Raw genomic sequence first — 16,664 nt, forward strand, 5'->3', positions numbered from 1 at the left:
CCCTATAAATAGTCATGTATTCATCATCTTTTGACAAGCAATAGATGAATCTTCTTAGCGGCCTTTGAGCAACAACTTGGAGGAAGAAACCCCTATAGAGTTCCAAGGAGGTTGATCCCCTAAAGAGATTAATTCCAAGCTTAAAATCCACAAGGGTTCTAACAAGGGAGCCCACTAGCTGATGCCTAGGTCGCGCGCATGCCCCGCGGGGCACGTTGATGATGGCACGCGTCATGTCCTCGACTGCATCGACGGTATCCCCTCGAACGAACGATCCGTCCGAGCTTCGGCCGTCGATGCAGCCCGCATCGATCCGCACCTTGAGCCGAGCGACGGATTTAAAATAAATTATATTAAATAATTTACTAATATATATCAATTTATATTAAATTATAAAAAATAAAAAAAATATAAAAAAAATAATTTCATGAAATATAAAGTAAAGAATAATATAAGTAAGAATAAAAATAATAATTTTTATAATATTAAAAAACTTAATTTTTTTTGAAAGGTCTAATTAACCATTATTTTTAAGTTGTTAAAATAAATTTTTACTAATTTTGACCCATAAAAATTAAATTTATCCAAAAATAAATAAAAAATATTTATTTTAAATTTTTTTTTTTCATATGAGATCAATTCAAATGTTTCCTTGAGGTTCTAACTTATTTTGACTAAGTTACATTGTTTCCTATCTATTTAGAAGCTCAAATATCAAGAAATATTTCATGATCATATTATGATAAAATTAAAAGAAATTAAAGAAAATAGATAAACTTTGATAATGTTTAGATGCAAAAGAAAAAAAAATTCTTAAATTGAAAAAATATATATATTTTTATTTTAAATAATATAAAAATTATTGGTAATGACTTTTGCTATTTTGAAAAGTTAGATTGGCTCCATAGAATTTTTTTGGAAATGGGGCGTTCTGCATAATTTTCTCAAAAATTAGAACTTTTTCTGAAATTTGCCAATAGGGGTCTTTCTGAAAAATTCCTTGTACGCGTATCGCTGCATCAGATCCACCGCCATGATTCATGCATTGCCTCATCGACCTCCGCCTCATAACAGGACTCCATTCATCGGCTTTACTAATCTGGTAAACTCGCAACAGTTCGCAGTTGTGAAGGCCAGCAGTGACGGCCAGAGATATTTAGCGACTAGTTTTAGAGCGCAAGAGGAATCTCTCTCTCCCGCCGCTTCTCTGCTCCTCGCAACCTCGAGAAATCGAGGGAAAAAAAAGGTGTGGATCTTCGCTTCTCTCTGCATCTCGGTTCAGATCTGAAGTCCCTGTCCTGAGATTATCGTCTAATTCGCTTCATCCCTCGCCCTTCTCCGGTGATAGGTGAGTCGCATACGGTTTGTTTTGTAGATCGAGGAAGTGAGAAGGGGTTTTGATTGGACTGGAGATGGGGGAGGGCGGGGGGTTCCAGTTGGGAACCGTCGGAGCGCTGAGCCTGTCGGTGGTATCGTCGGTGTCTATTGTGATTTGTAACAAGGCGTTGATGAGCTCCCTTGGCTTCATATTTGGTATGAGATCTGACGATTTCTCTCTTTCTTTCTTTATTTGCTTCTGCTAGTTTTTCTGTTACGTTCACAACGTTCATGTCTTGATTGCCATAAGTTGTGTAGGTAATTCTCAAAGTGGTGTGGTGTTCAATGGTTTTGTTATATATATTTTCCTGTTGCATGTGTCATTCGGACGATTGAAGATCTGCTGATAGTTGATTTTGTTTTCTTCATTCTTCACTATACATATCTATATTTCTATTTGATCTCAACTATGGTCTAAAGATGCTTTCTTGCAACCTTTTTAATAACATTCTTCCAGCAAAAGACATCTAAAGGTCTTTTACATGGTTAAATAATGGGTCTGATCCTCATGGCCATAAGCTAGTTATATGAACAAAAATATTTTTTGAAGTGTGAGCAAATAGCACATGTTTTATCTTTTTGTAGGCAAGCTTATTATATATGTATATATATACATATACATAATGTGATATATATGTCCATTTTAAGAGGGAAGTGTTGTTAATAAAATTTTCAGCTGGAGAGATCAAAAGTCTTTAATGATTCATTTGAGTTTTTATTTTTTCCTCTCCACACCTTTTTTAAGAGTTCTTGGAGAGCATGACATCATATTTTCACCAATTTCTTTTTTTCTCTTTGGTGAAAAGAAGGGGGATGCGGACACATTGTGCTCGAAATATTTAATGACTTCCTGGCTGAAAAATGTTGGCATTTGCAAAAGAAATAAGTTTGAAGACTTACTCGAAAGACAACAAAACTGGGGCCGAGGGGTAAATCACCATGGCAGATGGCTTGTGATACACCCTAGTCTAATTAGAGCAAGATGAAGGACCGTTTTCTCCTTTAATGGCATACATTCATGTCATTGCTTGAAATATATTCTTAAGTTACTACTAGTTAAAAGAAAACTTTAGTGGACACTGAACGATGATCTAGAAGTATAAACATGTAAATTCTTGAATGAAGCGCAATAAGTTATGTACATTTGCATTCTTCTGCATAGTGTGTTTGCTAATATTATGTCAAAACAAAGAGCAGAAGCTCAAATGAACTTTTTTTTGTGACACTGACATTGATGTGAAGATGAAACAAACAATAGTCTGGTAGGAAGGATATTTAAATGACAGGTTTTGATAAGTAAGGCTAAAAAATGAGGTGAGTAGAAGCATAGATGGAGTATAGAACTGAGCTATTTTTGTGTAGTACTTTTAGAGTTTCGATTTACTAAAACATAGTGGTTTGAAGAACTGCAATTTATTTCATGGCCTGAGTTGAGCTTTACTTTGGTGTTTTAAAGTAGCAGTGCAACTGATGAAGTGACCTGCTGATGGAGGTCCTAGTGATCTCAAATATTATATAGTGATTTATATACTTTATTTGCTTATGAAAAGTCAAGTATGAAAGGGAATATGCAAGAGCTCTTGTGTAAGAATATGAGGAATTCAAGTCCATTCTAGTCTGCATGGATCTCCACTATTGTCCAAAGAATAAATGACATGAATATTTTTTAGCATGTAAATCAAGAAAAAGTTTCATGCTTGCTAGTGAAATTCTTAAAGGTCCATTTTTCCTGGAATTACTTTCTTATAATCTGATATCATGTTGTCCATACCAACAATTACTGTACTACCCGAAATGGTATGAAAAGGGTGGTCCATATCGGTCAGAGAATGGATTGGTCACAGATCAGATCGCTCCTGTTTCGGGATGATACAGTCCAATTCAGGAAAAATATAAACGAAACCTATGACAACGATGAGCCCATACAACTCAGTATTAAAAAAAAAGAAAACCTAAAATAGAAATTAGGGCTCACGAATGCAAGCCCTCTTCTCGCGAAGCTGCTACCGTCACCACTGCCTACTATTTGAGGTCGTCGTTGCCGCCACCACCACCTTTCGTCGACATCTTTTGGCCATATGGTACACTCCCATCTCTTCTCCTTCTCTTTTTCCTTCTTCTTCTTTCCTCTTCCTTCGCCGCTTCCTCTTCTTCCTTTTCTTTCTCCTCTTCCTTTACCGCCTCCCTTTCTTCCTCCTCTTCCTCCATGGCCTTCTCTTCTTCCATCCTCTTCCTTACTCTTTCTTTTTCTTCCTCCCTCCTCCTCCATTGTGCCTTCCTCTTCTCCTTCCTTTCTTCTCCGTCTTCAAAATGTCTTCCCTTCTTCTTAGTCTTCGAAACATCGGTACGTACCATGTGTTGGTATTTCAGTGTTGACCAGTACATACGGGTCAGGCCAGCGACTGGTACGGGTCCAGCACACGATACACAGTCCTTGGTCCATAGAATTTATTGTTGTGTTGTAGATACAATAAGTTGTAAACATTTTTTGGGTCTTTTATGATTGCTTCCATCCAATGACTGACTTCGATAGAAACACTTTTAGAGAAGTATTCTGGTATGGTACTGTCCACATAATTTATTGTTGTATTATACATATGCTAAGATCTTAAAATTTCTTGGTTTATCTTTGATTGCTTGCCTCTGATGATTGACTGCCTTGTAAACAATCAAGCAAAGAGCTGGTTTTGTTTAGATGAAATATTCTGCATATTTGTTGTCATATATTTCTAATTTGCAAGAGTAATTACAAACTTGCATTATCTGTTGTTCTCAGCCACTACTTTGACAAGCTGGCATCTTCTTGTTACCTTCTGTTCTCTTCATGTGGCATTGTTGATGAAACTATTTGAGCACAAACCTTTTGATCGAAAGGCTGTCATGGGTTTTGGAGTACTAAATGGAATCTCCATAGGGCTATTAAATTTAAGCCTAGGTTTCAACTCTGTTGGTTTTTATCAGGTACACATACGCATTCTTCTAATAGTGACTGGGTTTTTTAGAATCAGTTTGATTTTCCCGTACTAGGAGCAATTCAGAAATCATGCTAAATCTGATGCAGTGCTTCTTTAATTAATCAAAGTATTATCCAAAGCCATTCAATTTAGGTCAATTTCTTGTCCGTGTGGTTGAAACTCAATGGGAAATGACTAGGATGAATCAAATTAACATGCGTTGGCCAATTTTGGTCACTTTTAGTTAATTTCACAGCCTCAAAAGAAGAAAGGAAAGAGGGAATGATGGCCAAGATGAAAGTCAAGATAGAAACAAGACAAAATATTGTATGATCATAACTATAGGACACAGCAGATGTTGCTGCTATTTGTTTGTCTGCAATTGTTGCAATGTCTGATATCCATTGTCATGTAAGAGAGAATGACATCGGGAAAGAGAAGGGATGACAGATAATAGTCCTTAATATTTTAAAGAAATAGGGATGCTATCACAGAGAATGAAGATGTCACATGATTCAGAATGAATCTTACATTTTTTTTTTTATATGTTTTGCATTACTTAATACTTCACCTGCATGTTTACTAGATTAATGTTAGGGCCAGAATGCAGCTTCTCATTGTTTTCATAGAGAGGTTGATAAAAGTTGAATCTTTTGTATAATATATATACTTAGATACTGTAATGATGTCCTTGTATAACATGATTGTTATTTACCTTCTAGTAAGTATAATAACTATTTTTAATATTTTTAATTATTCTTCATTAGTGGATTTACATAATATTTTATCTTTTGTATTTCATTTTCATGTTATTTTGGAAAGATAGTTATATTATGAAATATGAAGATAAAATAATATTTTAACTCCAATTATTTTTATTTTTAAATTTTATTGTATGTTTTATAGTGTTTTGATATTATTGTATAATTTTTATTTTTAAAATTTTAAATTATTTTCTTGATCAATTTTGATTCTTCCAATCAGATTTGATCCTTCCTGATTGTATTCCATTTTGGAGGCATTTGATATTACAAAAGGTATATTGCATTTATTTGATTCCTTGGACCAAAATTTACAAGATCAAGATTGGCATTTGCATTGGTGTTGGAATTTTGTCTAAGACTAGATCTGGTTTGGATAAAATAATTTGAAATCAATATGTAAAAAATTTGAAGAAAAAGTTATACATGTTAGTTTCATTATTAAAATATATGCATAGAAATATATTGAATTTCAGGATATATGTTAATCCAAATGTGAAGTTACTTTATTGTTTCCCAACAACTTAATGCTTTTTTTTCCTCTTAATAATCAAAATTGTTGCTTCTTACATATGACATAAAAGAGCAACATATTTGCAGCCTCCTTGGTTCATCATTTACAATCAGGTTAAGATCCTTTCCAATTATTCTATAAATCCAATTGTCGTTAGACTATTCATGCCAATGGGCAGTTGGTAGCTAAGGTTAATACCAATGAGCAGTTGTAGTGTGAGAACTGAATTCCAGTTAAAATACATTGGGATTCTTGGCCATGATATTTCATTCTATTGTTTTTGCCTTTATCTTCTCTGTTGCATCCGTCTCTTGCTTCCCCCTTTTCTTTGTCCAAGATAACCAATCAATAGCAAGATTTGGTGAGCATGGTGATGAGTTATAATACTCTACGTTTTCTTCTGGTTGATCCTTGTTGAGATTGATTTTCATTTCAGGAAAAGTGGCTTCTCAATGTTATCTGTTATACGTTCTAGGGTTCTAATTGTTTATAGCCTTCAATAAAATATCAACTTGACTTTTTTTTCCAAATAAATGACCAGAATTTGAACAAAAGTAAAATCCTATTCCCAGTAACACCTCAGGTGGTGCTATGTGGTAACTTGCGAGACGCTGCCAGCTGATGAAATTAGAGGGCTAAACTAAAAGAACTAAATGGAAACTACAATTCCTGCAAACTAAACGACCATGTTAATATTGGAAAAGGCTTAGATGTCATGATCTTCTTTTTTGAGTCTTGTGCTATTTTAGTTGTAGATCTTTATTTTAGTTTTGACTCATATATCTTGCTGGAACACTTCCATCCAGATGACAAAGCTAGCAATCATTCCCTGTACTGTCTTCTTGGAGACTGTATTTTTGGCAAAAAAATTCAGGTATGTTTACATTAATTTTTTTTGCAAATTTTCTTATACTTTTGTTTAAAATATTTTAGCAGTTAACCAGATGAATATAGTTGCAAAGCTCATACTTATCCAATTACAAAGGCACTTCAAATGGAAGCACTAATACTGCTGGTTTCCTATCTATCATTCAGACATCTAATTCATGACAACTAGAATATGTACAGTGATCTTAATGGCATCACATGCCATTTCATGAATTTTATTCTTGTTATTTCGTTGTAAGTGCCATTATTACTACATGTTATTTAAAGGAGCTGGAAATTAAAAATTAGGACTGCACTGGACTCTGCATAGATATAATGTAATTTCCTGCACGGCACATTCACCTTGGAAACAAGCTATTATATCAGGGCTGACAGTTGACCTATATAAGATCAGTAATTCATTCTGTTAAACAGATGCACTGATTGCCCAGAAGAAATTTCAAGTAACTTAGTGCATTGTTCTACCCTAAAAAATTTATAAATTTGTCAGGGACTCAGGATGTTGCTTTCAATTGTCCTTTTTTGAAATGTTCACCTAAATTGATATTTATATTTGCATTTTCCAGCTGCAAAATCATAGTAGGCCACTTTCAATTCTACAAAGGCAAGAATATCTTTGAGTTACAGTTACAGTCCCTGATGATCATTACTCATCAGGCCACACTGTTTTGCTTAATGGTGTCCACAAATCTATTTGTTCATATGCTGCTATGTTCATATACAAGTCTAAAAAGTCTCATTTGTTAATCTTTCAAAATAAGGATATATATTTTTCCTGATGACATTTACGAGGGCCAGCAATTTTAATCTTTCAAAGTTGGAATATATATATATATATATTGGTCCTGATGTCATTTAGTGGGTCCAGCGAGACAATCTTTGTTTGTTTAAACATCCACAGATCTATCTCTTGTTAGTATTTTATGCTAAACTAATTCTGTTAAAAGTTAGTATGATTTTATTTGACTGTTAATTTGTCCTTGCATTGCAGTCGGAGTATTCAGCTCTCACTTACCATCCTTTTATTGGGTGTTGGAATTGCAACTGTGACAGATCTGCAGCTTAATTTGCTCGGATCTGTATTGTCTCTTCTAGCAGTTGTTACCACTTGCATTGCACAGATTGTATCCTTATATAATAATCTTTCTTTATTTATTGTATGGCATCGATCAATTGTAACATCTAAAATTTGAAATTCTGACAGTATCAGCAATTTAATTTTTACATGTGGCCGTTTACAGGTAAGACGCTAGTATAATAGCATGGGTTCCATGCTAACTGACATGCTACCAATATGCATGTATGTTCATTTTGTCATATCTTTGGCATGACAAGGATGTCCATGCTGACATCATGCTGGCATCATTTGACATGGCCCAAAACTCACCATAACTCGAAACCATGATAACCATTTAACTAATCTTCACATAGGGTGTTATTTGGCATGCAACTGACGTCCTTTCAGGCGTTTAGGTAATGACACAATACACCAAAAAGAAAGCTTACTGTTGAAAGAATGTTGCTATATGTTCAAATATGTTCAAGTTGGGAATATTTATTTGAATTTGGCTGGTCCTGGATTTAACAGCCAGTTATCACAAGCCATTATAAGTATGTGTAATAAGCAAAATATGATCTTATGATATTTTCTTTGTCCATCTGTGGAGGCTTTTGTATCAAGTAACGAGGAAGATCAGAAAGACTGGTTGCAGTAGATCTGTGTGGTACTAATTTTTCTGTTACCATTGATTGAGTATAGCTTGTTCCCTACTTTTTATACTGAACCACTCATGCTTTTGATTCTTCGGAGTTTGGACCTTAACCAGTTGTTTGCAGATGACAAACACTATACAAAAGAAGTTCAAGGTCTCTTCAACCCAACTTTTGTATCAATCTGCCCCTTACCAAGCTTTAACTCTGTTCATATCTGGTCCATTTCTTGATGGCCTTTTAACGAACCAGAATGTCTTTGCATTTAACTACACTCCTCAAGTTCTTGTAAGTAATCTCTTCTGTATTTCCTTGTAAAGTACTGCTGTTCTCATCTTTTATATATATATATATATATATATATTTATTTATTTTTGTAGATCTTCATTGTGCTTTCATGCCTAATATCGGTCTCCGTCAACTTCAGCACATTTCTTGTAATTGGGAAGACATCGCCTGTGACATATCAAGTTTTGGGTCATCTCAAAACATGCCTGGTTCTGGCTTTTGGTTATGTGTTGCTTCATGATCCATTCAGTTGGAGAAATATATTTGGGATCTTAGTTGCAATTGTTGGCATGGTGTTTTATTCTTATTTCTGTACAATTGAGGGCCAACAGAAAGCTCGTGAAGCATCCTCTCAAGTGTTGCAGGTATGGCTACATTTTTTTTAAATTTCTGTAATTCTAAGATTTTTCTCCTTGACTGAATGCTCATCTATCCCTAAGCATTCTACACCTGGTTCTGTGCCTCCTCCCTTGTGGTGGTTCAAGGAGGATTAAGTGTTAATTTTGGCATCAATTTTAATGGACTGTCAAGAGAATGTAGATTTACTTTTTCCTAATTAAAGGGATGATAAATCGCTCCAACTTTTATTAGTTTTTGCATGCTATCTTATTCCTTTACTCAATAAAATATTATTAAATCAATATCAAGCAAGATTTATTAGTTTCAAGTTAGCCGGTGATGAGGTATTTTCACGCCTATCACTCGGCGAAAAAGTAAGCGCCAACTATTTCAGGTATCACATGATACATTGGTAGCTGAATTCTTACTGTTAGATATTCTAGATGTTGACTACCTCGTAGTACAAAGGAATTTGGTAACTAAATATATGTTTGGAAGCAATAATTTGGGCAGATTATAGATAAAGACTTGAATGGGTTGAAACAACCTAATAACGTTTAAAAACATGGTTACTTGAGTAATCGCAGTGATTTAAAAAGCGCTAGGCGCAAAAGGCGCCGAGGTCCAAAAACGCTCGAGGCGCTAGGCGCTCGCCCAGGCGCTCGCCCGAGCGAAGCGAGGCGCTAAAATATAAAAATATATAATATAATTAATAAATATAATTATTTAAAATTTTAAATAAAAATATGCTATTAAATTAAGAAAATCTAAGATACAAAATCACAATGTCACATTAACAAAAAGTTTCAAAATTCAAAACATTAAAATTTTACATCAAAGTCACTCATCATAATCAATATTATCGTCATTTTCACACAAATCATCTTCATTGAATTCGTCATCTTCCTTTTGTTCTTTGATTCCTTCCTCTTCATCAAGATATGTTTCATTCTCTATGTCTTCAACAATAGCAGGAGTCGAGCTTGATGCTTTTGCACTCATTTTTCTCTTTGACATATGTCTTGTATATGTTTGTAATTCTCCAGCATCTGAAGCTCTTGCCACATCTCCCCACGTCAATCTATCATCTTCAAATACAAACTTGTCTTCAGCATCTTGCAAGTTAGCACCCATTTCTCCTACTAACCACTCATTTGAATCATCAATATCTTGCAATGAGATTGAATCAAATCTATTTTTCAAATCATGATGAGTCTTTAAAGCTTGATTATACTTTATGTAAACAAGATCGTGCAATCGTTGATGTTCTAACCGATTTCTTCTCTTCGAGTGAATCTGTCATGTCATATAATTTAAAAATATATTAATACATATATCTAAATAAATAAATAAATTAAAATAAAAATATTTAGTAATACTTACATGCTCAAAGACACTCCAGTTTCGCTCACAACCCGAAGGACTACATGTCAAACTAAGTACTTTGATAGCAAATTTCTGTAAGTTCCGGGTGGAATTTCCAAATAGACTCCACCGTTCAGCTGCAAAATTTATGTTATTATTAGCAATAACATAGTAACATAATATATATGAAATTAATTATATCAAATTATTAATACCTAGAGAGGTAGTTGTCCTGGATCGAACGGCAATTGGAATTCCAAAAAGACCTTCAGCATTTTTATATAAAGATAATTCATGAATGATCTTATCTTGAACCTCAATGTTGGGAACTAATCTTGCAACACACTGATATAACCCACCCAAAACTTCTGCATCAAATCCAACAGATTTAATCTTATAAAAGAATTCAGGGTTCAAATAATATCCTACTGCATGTAAGGGACGATGAAGTTGACAATTCCATCTTTCGTCAATGATTGTAAAAATTTTCTTATATTTTTCTTCATTGCATTAAAAGATCTTTTAATCGTCTCCTTTGCTCTATCCATAGCCTCATAAATATATCCCATTGCAGACTTATTTTCATTATCCACCAACCGAAGGACTCGAACAAGAGGGCCCATTACCTTTAATATATAAACTACATGATTCCAAAAGGATGACATTAAGATGATATCAGCAGCCCTCTTGCCTTTTGCTTCTTTTGCCCATTTGCTTGTCACCCATTTCTCAGAGGTAAACATATTTCTCAGAGTATGTTTTTGACGATGCACGCTCTGTAATGTCAAGAATGAAGTAACAAATCGGGTAACACCATGTCTCACTAATTCTTTATTCCCTGTAAATTCTCTCATCATATTCAAAGCCCCAATGCGATTATAAAGAAATCCAACAACAAAAATTGCCCTTTCTTAGGTTTTCTTGATTTCTAAGATCTTTCCAATATCTTCCAACATTAAATCAATACAATGTGCTGCACATGGAGTCCAATACAAGTGTTGTCTTTTTGATTCAAGCAATTTACCTGAGACAAAGGATAACAAAAATGATAAGACTTAAGAGTTTAACACATTTAATTGAAGATAAAATAATTAACAAAATCAAAAGATAAATATTACCAGCTAAAACATAGTTGCTTCCATTGTCGGTTATGATTTGAACGATATTTTGTTCTTCAATTTCTTCCACGAAGTTGTCAAGTAAATCATATATCTTGTCTCCAGATTTTACAAAAGATGAAGCATCTATTGACTTCACAAACATAGTCCCTAAAGAACAATTAACCATAAAATTAATTATACTCCTGCGCCTCCTGTCAGTCCAAACATCTGACATAATAGAGCAACCATGTGTTGCCCATGATTCTTTATGACCCTTTAGTAAGTCATTTGTATAATTCAAGTCTTTTTGCAGGAATGGAACTCGCATCTCATAATAACTTGGAGGTTTTAATCCTGAACCATATCTTCCAATAGCTTCAATCATATCCTTAAAACTGTCTAAACGAGTTGTACTAAGGGGAAGACCAGCCTTATAGAAGAAGCGAGCAATGTGCTGAATTGTTCTTCCTCTTATTTCTTTATCACAAGCATCACTTATATTTGTTTGTCTCAATTTTGAGCATCCTGCTTGCCCTTGTTGTTTCTGGGATCCTTGAAGCATATATAGATCCATCGGTCCTTTTCTACCTTTCTTAGTACTCATAACTTCTTTTCCCTTTTTGTCGTATACTCTTTTTTCACTTGGGTTAATACTCGTAAAATAATCTTCTTCTTCATCCCTGAGATATTCAACATTGTCTTCTGGTAAATTCCCATAAGATTCATTCTTTTGTGTCTTCTTTTCATTCATATAATTCAGCAACTCTTCTTTTACCTCAGGTGGACATTTTTTGCAAGCTGCTGCATTCTTGAAATTTCCTACTAGATGTTGTTTTGCACGAAAAATATCACCTCTGGTAGTCTTATCGCAGAATATGCAAGTCACTGCATTAGGATCTTTCGGATCCTTCAAATAATTATACTTCCATGCAGGATCTTTTTTTGATACCATTGGAGACTCGATTGAGTTGCTCTCTACACTTGTCATTTATGTTGAAACCTAACAATAATTTCAAATAAATAAAAATTAACAACATTAAAATCAAAATAATATATTATTAATCTATTAACAGAAAATTAATCATTTCAAAATTCAAATAAACTTAATATTAAGAGTATACTGAGCCTGATGGAGAAACGAGGAAGCAGCGGCGAGCGGCAGCAGCGGCGGCGAGCGGCGGTAGCGGCAGCAGCAACAGCAGTGGCGAGCGGCGGTAGCGGGAAAGGGAAAGGGAGCGGAAGGCGCGAGCAGCAGGAGGCCTCGAGGGAGGCGCGAGCAGCGGGAAGGCTCGCGAGCAGCGGGAAGGCTCGCAGGAGGGCTCGCAGGAGATGCGAGCAGCGGCAGCGAGCGACGAGATCGCGATCGGGATCGGGATCGAGAGCGGCAGCAGGTTAGTGTTGGGTTAGGGTTAGGGTTAGGGTTGGGGTTATATCGGTTTAGTTGGTTCGATTGAACCAACTAACAACCGAACCAGGACCGAACCAGACCTAAAATTCTGGTTCGGTCGCCTTGGTTTACCCAGGCGCTCGCCCGAAGCGCCCAGCGCCTGGGCTCGGGCGAGCGCCCAGGCGGCGCCTGTTTGAAGCACGCCGCCTGGGACATTAGCGAGGCACTCGGGCCTCGCCTCGCCTCGCCCGAGCGCCTAGGCGAGCGCCCGAGCGCCTTTTGCAATCACTGAGTAATCGTGGCCTACATGAAGACCTATGTAACCGTTGCTATTGATATAGTTATTTGTAATGTAAATCTATCACCTGCTAGCAGGCCTTCATTTCATCGGCTAGCAGGCTTTCACCTCATCATATTTGTTTTGAGCTACATAATAATAATTGTTGTTGATATAGTTTAAATCTATCATCTGCTAGCAGGTCTTCGCTCCATTATATTTTGTCTTAATCTGTGTCCTTCCTATGGTTTAGATGTCACCCATTACTCAGTAACCCAATGGAGGGCGTTGTTCACCAAGTGTTACTCTAGTGCAACAAACAGGCCACAACTTAAACTGTATGCTACTGGTTTCATCTAAATCTATGGTCTTATATATATGCCATGTTTTGGAAAATAAGGTGAAATTGTTGGAAAGAGATGATGGTTGTTTTTAACTGATTGCTAGTGAAGCGGTAGGTGTTTCATCTGAACATAGTGTGATGAGGGGATTTATCCTTTTAGGTGTCTTGACTAGTTTTCTGGACCACATTATCTCATGAACATGAAGATCAGGTTGTTCAACCATCAGTGCGAAATTGAATATATATCGTTCTAAACACGTTTCTTCTTTAATCTCTTTCAGAACTCATGCGATACTTTTGTGGTAATTTCGTGTGTTCTAACCCACTCGGTTCTCCATTTTGGTCAAATGCCACAGGTGAAAGACGATGAGTCTGATCCTCTGATCGGAACCGAGACTGGAGCTGGCATAAATGATGATGGTGCAGCTCAAACGGCGCAAGCATGGAGCTCAAACAAAGATTTGCATGCATGAAATCTGCCCTAATGTACAGAATCATACATGCAGACCAGAAATCATCAGACCAGTTTTGGAGAAGTTGCTGTATGTTTTCGTATGCAATTTTTATCTATATTCTTACATGCTCTTCGAAAAGCATATTAATTCTTCTTCTTTGTAAGTTGCGTCCTCAATTTGTAACTTAAAAGACTTCATTATTATTATTATTAATTTTACTTAGAAGACTTCATTATTACACTATGAAAATGAAGTTAGAATCATTAGTTCCTTTTTCTTGTTTCCCTAATAACTTTGATCCTCCCCATCCAATCTCAGTCTACAATACAGGTAGCTACAGTACCATAGAGAATCATGAACTCACCTTTTAGATCATGAAATAAAAGGAAAAAAAGAAGAGAAATATTAATTAGATTCGGATCATATCGGTTGGTCAGATAAAAAAAATGAGAATCCATTCACTTAAACGATTTACTAATTGAAATACTTTTATGTTTTTTGTAAAACTAATTAGGTCTTTGTGGATGAGAAAGAAAGCTCTCCAAGTTGCCCTGTGGACACTACATATGCTGGTGGACCAATCTCCAGGAACAAACATGCAATGAGGTTTGATGTCATGTTCTTTGCATCATTTGGCTGCCCATATTATTTCTTATGCTAGCTGATAAGATCAAACACTTGGCTGCTCATATCATTTCTCATGCAACAAGAAATCTTCCGGTTCTTCTTCACTTGTCATGGCGGTCCTTCCGCCGGTGCATCCAACGTGTTCGAGAGTTTGCTTCGCTGAACCTTCTTCCATCAGCCGCGCCATCGACACCCATCTTTCGCCGCAGGGATCGAGCTGCAATAAAAGCCAAGCCATGGCCATCATCATTCTCGTCCTCCCACCTTGAATTATCCACCTAATACTCCATGGCTGTAACCATCAACGAAGCTGGGACGTTCATCGTGTACACAAGTGAGCAGAAGAACACAGTGCAGTTCCAACTAGAATAGATCCATGCACATGCTGCGTCCATTTCTGTCGCTGCCGGAGGAGGAGAAGGATCCACTAAGCGGACGGTATCTGTCTCGCGACGGATGGACCAAAGTCTTGTCTCTAATGCGGCCTGCACATGCTCGGAAGATTGCCCCAAGGATTTTGGTTGCAGTGGATGATGACCTTACGATATATGTCAGTGGCAGTCAGCAGTGGCTGTGTGACGGTGGGTGGATGAGTCCACGCCGCCATGTTCTCTGGCTCCAAACAGCTCACGAGAACTCTAATATAGATTATGAGGGCCAAACCTTGAAAAGCTTCTCTCGTCCACCCGATCAAACGCGCTGCTTATGTGTGGAGTGAGTGAGATTAAGGAGAAAAATTCAAATGCATCGAAGGTTTAGCAAGCATTTGATGAAGTGAAGAATCTTAAAAAGGATTTGCAATTAGCTGTTCAGAAATTTGTTGGACCAGTGGCTGACAAGCCATTCATTCTCTTTCTTTTTTTTAGTTCTGCAAATATGTTCAGAACAAGGTACGTAATACCGTATCGTATCGGTGTTTCGAGATTGACTCGATACGGTATAAGTGATACATCAGGATGTATCGAACGGTACACTAGAGCTTACCGATCGATTTTAAATATTTCTTCTTCTTCCTGTAGCACGGTCCGTCCGATAGCGGATGGTTCGCATACAGATATATCGTCGGATCGGTACGTACATTCCGTACCGGATGGTACCATTCGAAATTACATACCATGATTCAGAATATATGACCAATTAATTATTGGTCATGACCACTCACTTTCAAGCAGTAAATAAATATCAAGCATCATAGTCTTCACTCGCATGTGTGTGTTCTTAAATAGTTTTAGTCCCTATCAACTCATCTAAAAATTTAAGCTTAGGTTGTACAAAGTAAAATTTGAACTTCCAATGTCAAATATTAGATATCTCAATTTAAATTTTACACAATTACTACTTCTTTCGATACGGTGTGAGTGGATTTTAATTTTAGGACCTCGTAATGATCTGACGACGAACTGTGGAAAATATTCATACATAAACTTAATAAAGAGAGAAATCTATGGATTTGCAAGAGAAGTCTGCACTGATTTCAACTCAAAAAAGTAGTACGAGTTCACATGGAACTAAGAACAAAGCAAATATGGTCGAACACCTTGATGATAACCTCATGGTACTCTCTGGAGTTGAGCGACAAGTAGCAGGCAAGCAGCTCACCCAAATCCTTGGCGTCGTAGATGTTGTTCTCCACGATCATCTCCACCATCGACTCCATGAAGTCCCTCATCGGGTCCGATGACGACTTGACCACCACCAGGTTCTCAGACGGCGTCGCCGCCGCCCTCTGTTTGATGCCATGACTTCCTGAGGCTGGTCTCCTCGCTGCTGTCTCCTGCCGCTTCAGCTGTGACTTGAACGTGGTGGAAGAGTCATCAGACTTGCAGGCGGAGGTTGAAGTGTGGCGGCAACTGCAGCTCACGGAAGTGGCTGCACTAGCACATGGCCTGAAAGCCTTCCTTCGGGTCTCCGGCTTGGGTTTCTTCGGTGGTTCGATGGGGAAGTGGGTGTCGGAGGCCTTGGAGTTGATGGTCGAGCGATGGAACTTCTCTGTTCTTCTCTTGGTCGGCATGTTGCAGAAGGCTCTGCTGGGGAGGCAGTCATGCTGTTTGAGCTGCTGCATTGGATGCAGAATTGCTGAAGCGTGGCTTTTCTTCTTGAAGTGACGAGTACTTTGGCTTCTCTCACCTCTGCCCATATCTTTAAGCTTGTACAACCACGAGCTTGACATCATATCAGATAGCCAAAACCTGTAATTTCTCATCAGAGATAGCCACACACAACAATCTCAGGAACTATAGTCGCTGTAAAGTAGTTGCTACACACACATGAAGGGCTTG

General features: G+C 36.9%; 1 protein-coding gene across 4 annotated transcripts; it reads left to right on the forward strand.

The window, feature by feature from the left end:
- The first annotated feature begins 1,088 nt into the window (after positions 1–1,088).
- On the forward strand, positions 1,089–15,285 carry LOC103999715 (UDP-xylose transporter 3). Of its 4 annotated transcripts, XR_010512579.1 has the most exons (10): positions 1,089–1,246; positions 1,349–1,533; positions 4,154–4,338; positions 6,413–6,480; positions 7,486–7,618; positions 8,331–8,492; positions 8,585–8,857; positions 13,660–13,845; positions 14,273–14,364; positions 14,469–15,281. XR_010512579.1 is itself a non-coding variant. In XM_065178757.1 (8 exons), the coding sequence occupies exons 2-8, from the start codon at positions 1,413–1,415 to the stop codon at positions 13,774–13,776; spliced, it is 1,059 nt and encodes a 352-aa protein (XP_065034829.1). In that variant the 5' UTR covers positions 1,089–1,246; positions 1,349–1,412; the 3' UTR covers positions 13,777–13,998. The 4 variants fall into 4 exon arrangements, 1 of the variants encoding a protein (XP_065034829.1); XR_010512578.1 differs by having other exon boundaries at positions 14,273–15,285; XR_010512580.1 differs by lacking the exons at positions 14,273–14,364; positions 14,469–15,281 and having other exon boundaries at positions 8,632–8,857; positions 13,660–13,998.
- Positions 15,286–16,664: the final 1,379 nt, after the last annotated feature.

Source organism: Musa acuminata, unplaced genomic scaffold, assembly GCF_036884655.1.
Source record: "Musa acuminata AAA Group cultivar baxijiao unplaced genomic scaffold, Cavendish_Baxijiao_AAA HiC_scaffold_1137, whole genome shotgun sequence".
Classification (NCBI taxonomy): domain Eukaryota; kingdom Viridiplantae; phylum Streptophyta; class Magnoliopsida; order Zingiberales; family Musaceae; genus Musa; species Musa acuminata.

Coding starts and splice junctions, on each gene's coding strand:
- LOC103999715 (XM_065178757.1), top strand. CDS start 1,413: ATGGGGGAGGGCGGGGGGTTCCAGTTGGGAACCGTCGGAGCGCTGAGC. Junction 8,493..8,584: donor ACTACACTCCTCAAGTTCTT/GTAAGTAATCTC, acceptor TTATTTTTGTAG/ATCTTCATTGTGCTTTCATG. Junction 8,858..13,659: donor CATCCTCTCAAGTGTTGCAG/GTATGGCTACAT, acceptor CAAATGCCACAG/GTGAAAGACGATGAGTCTGA.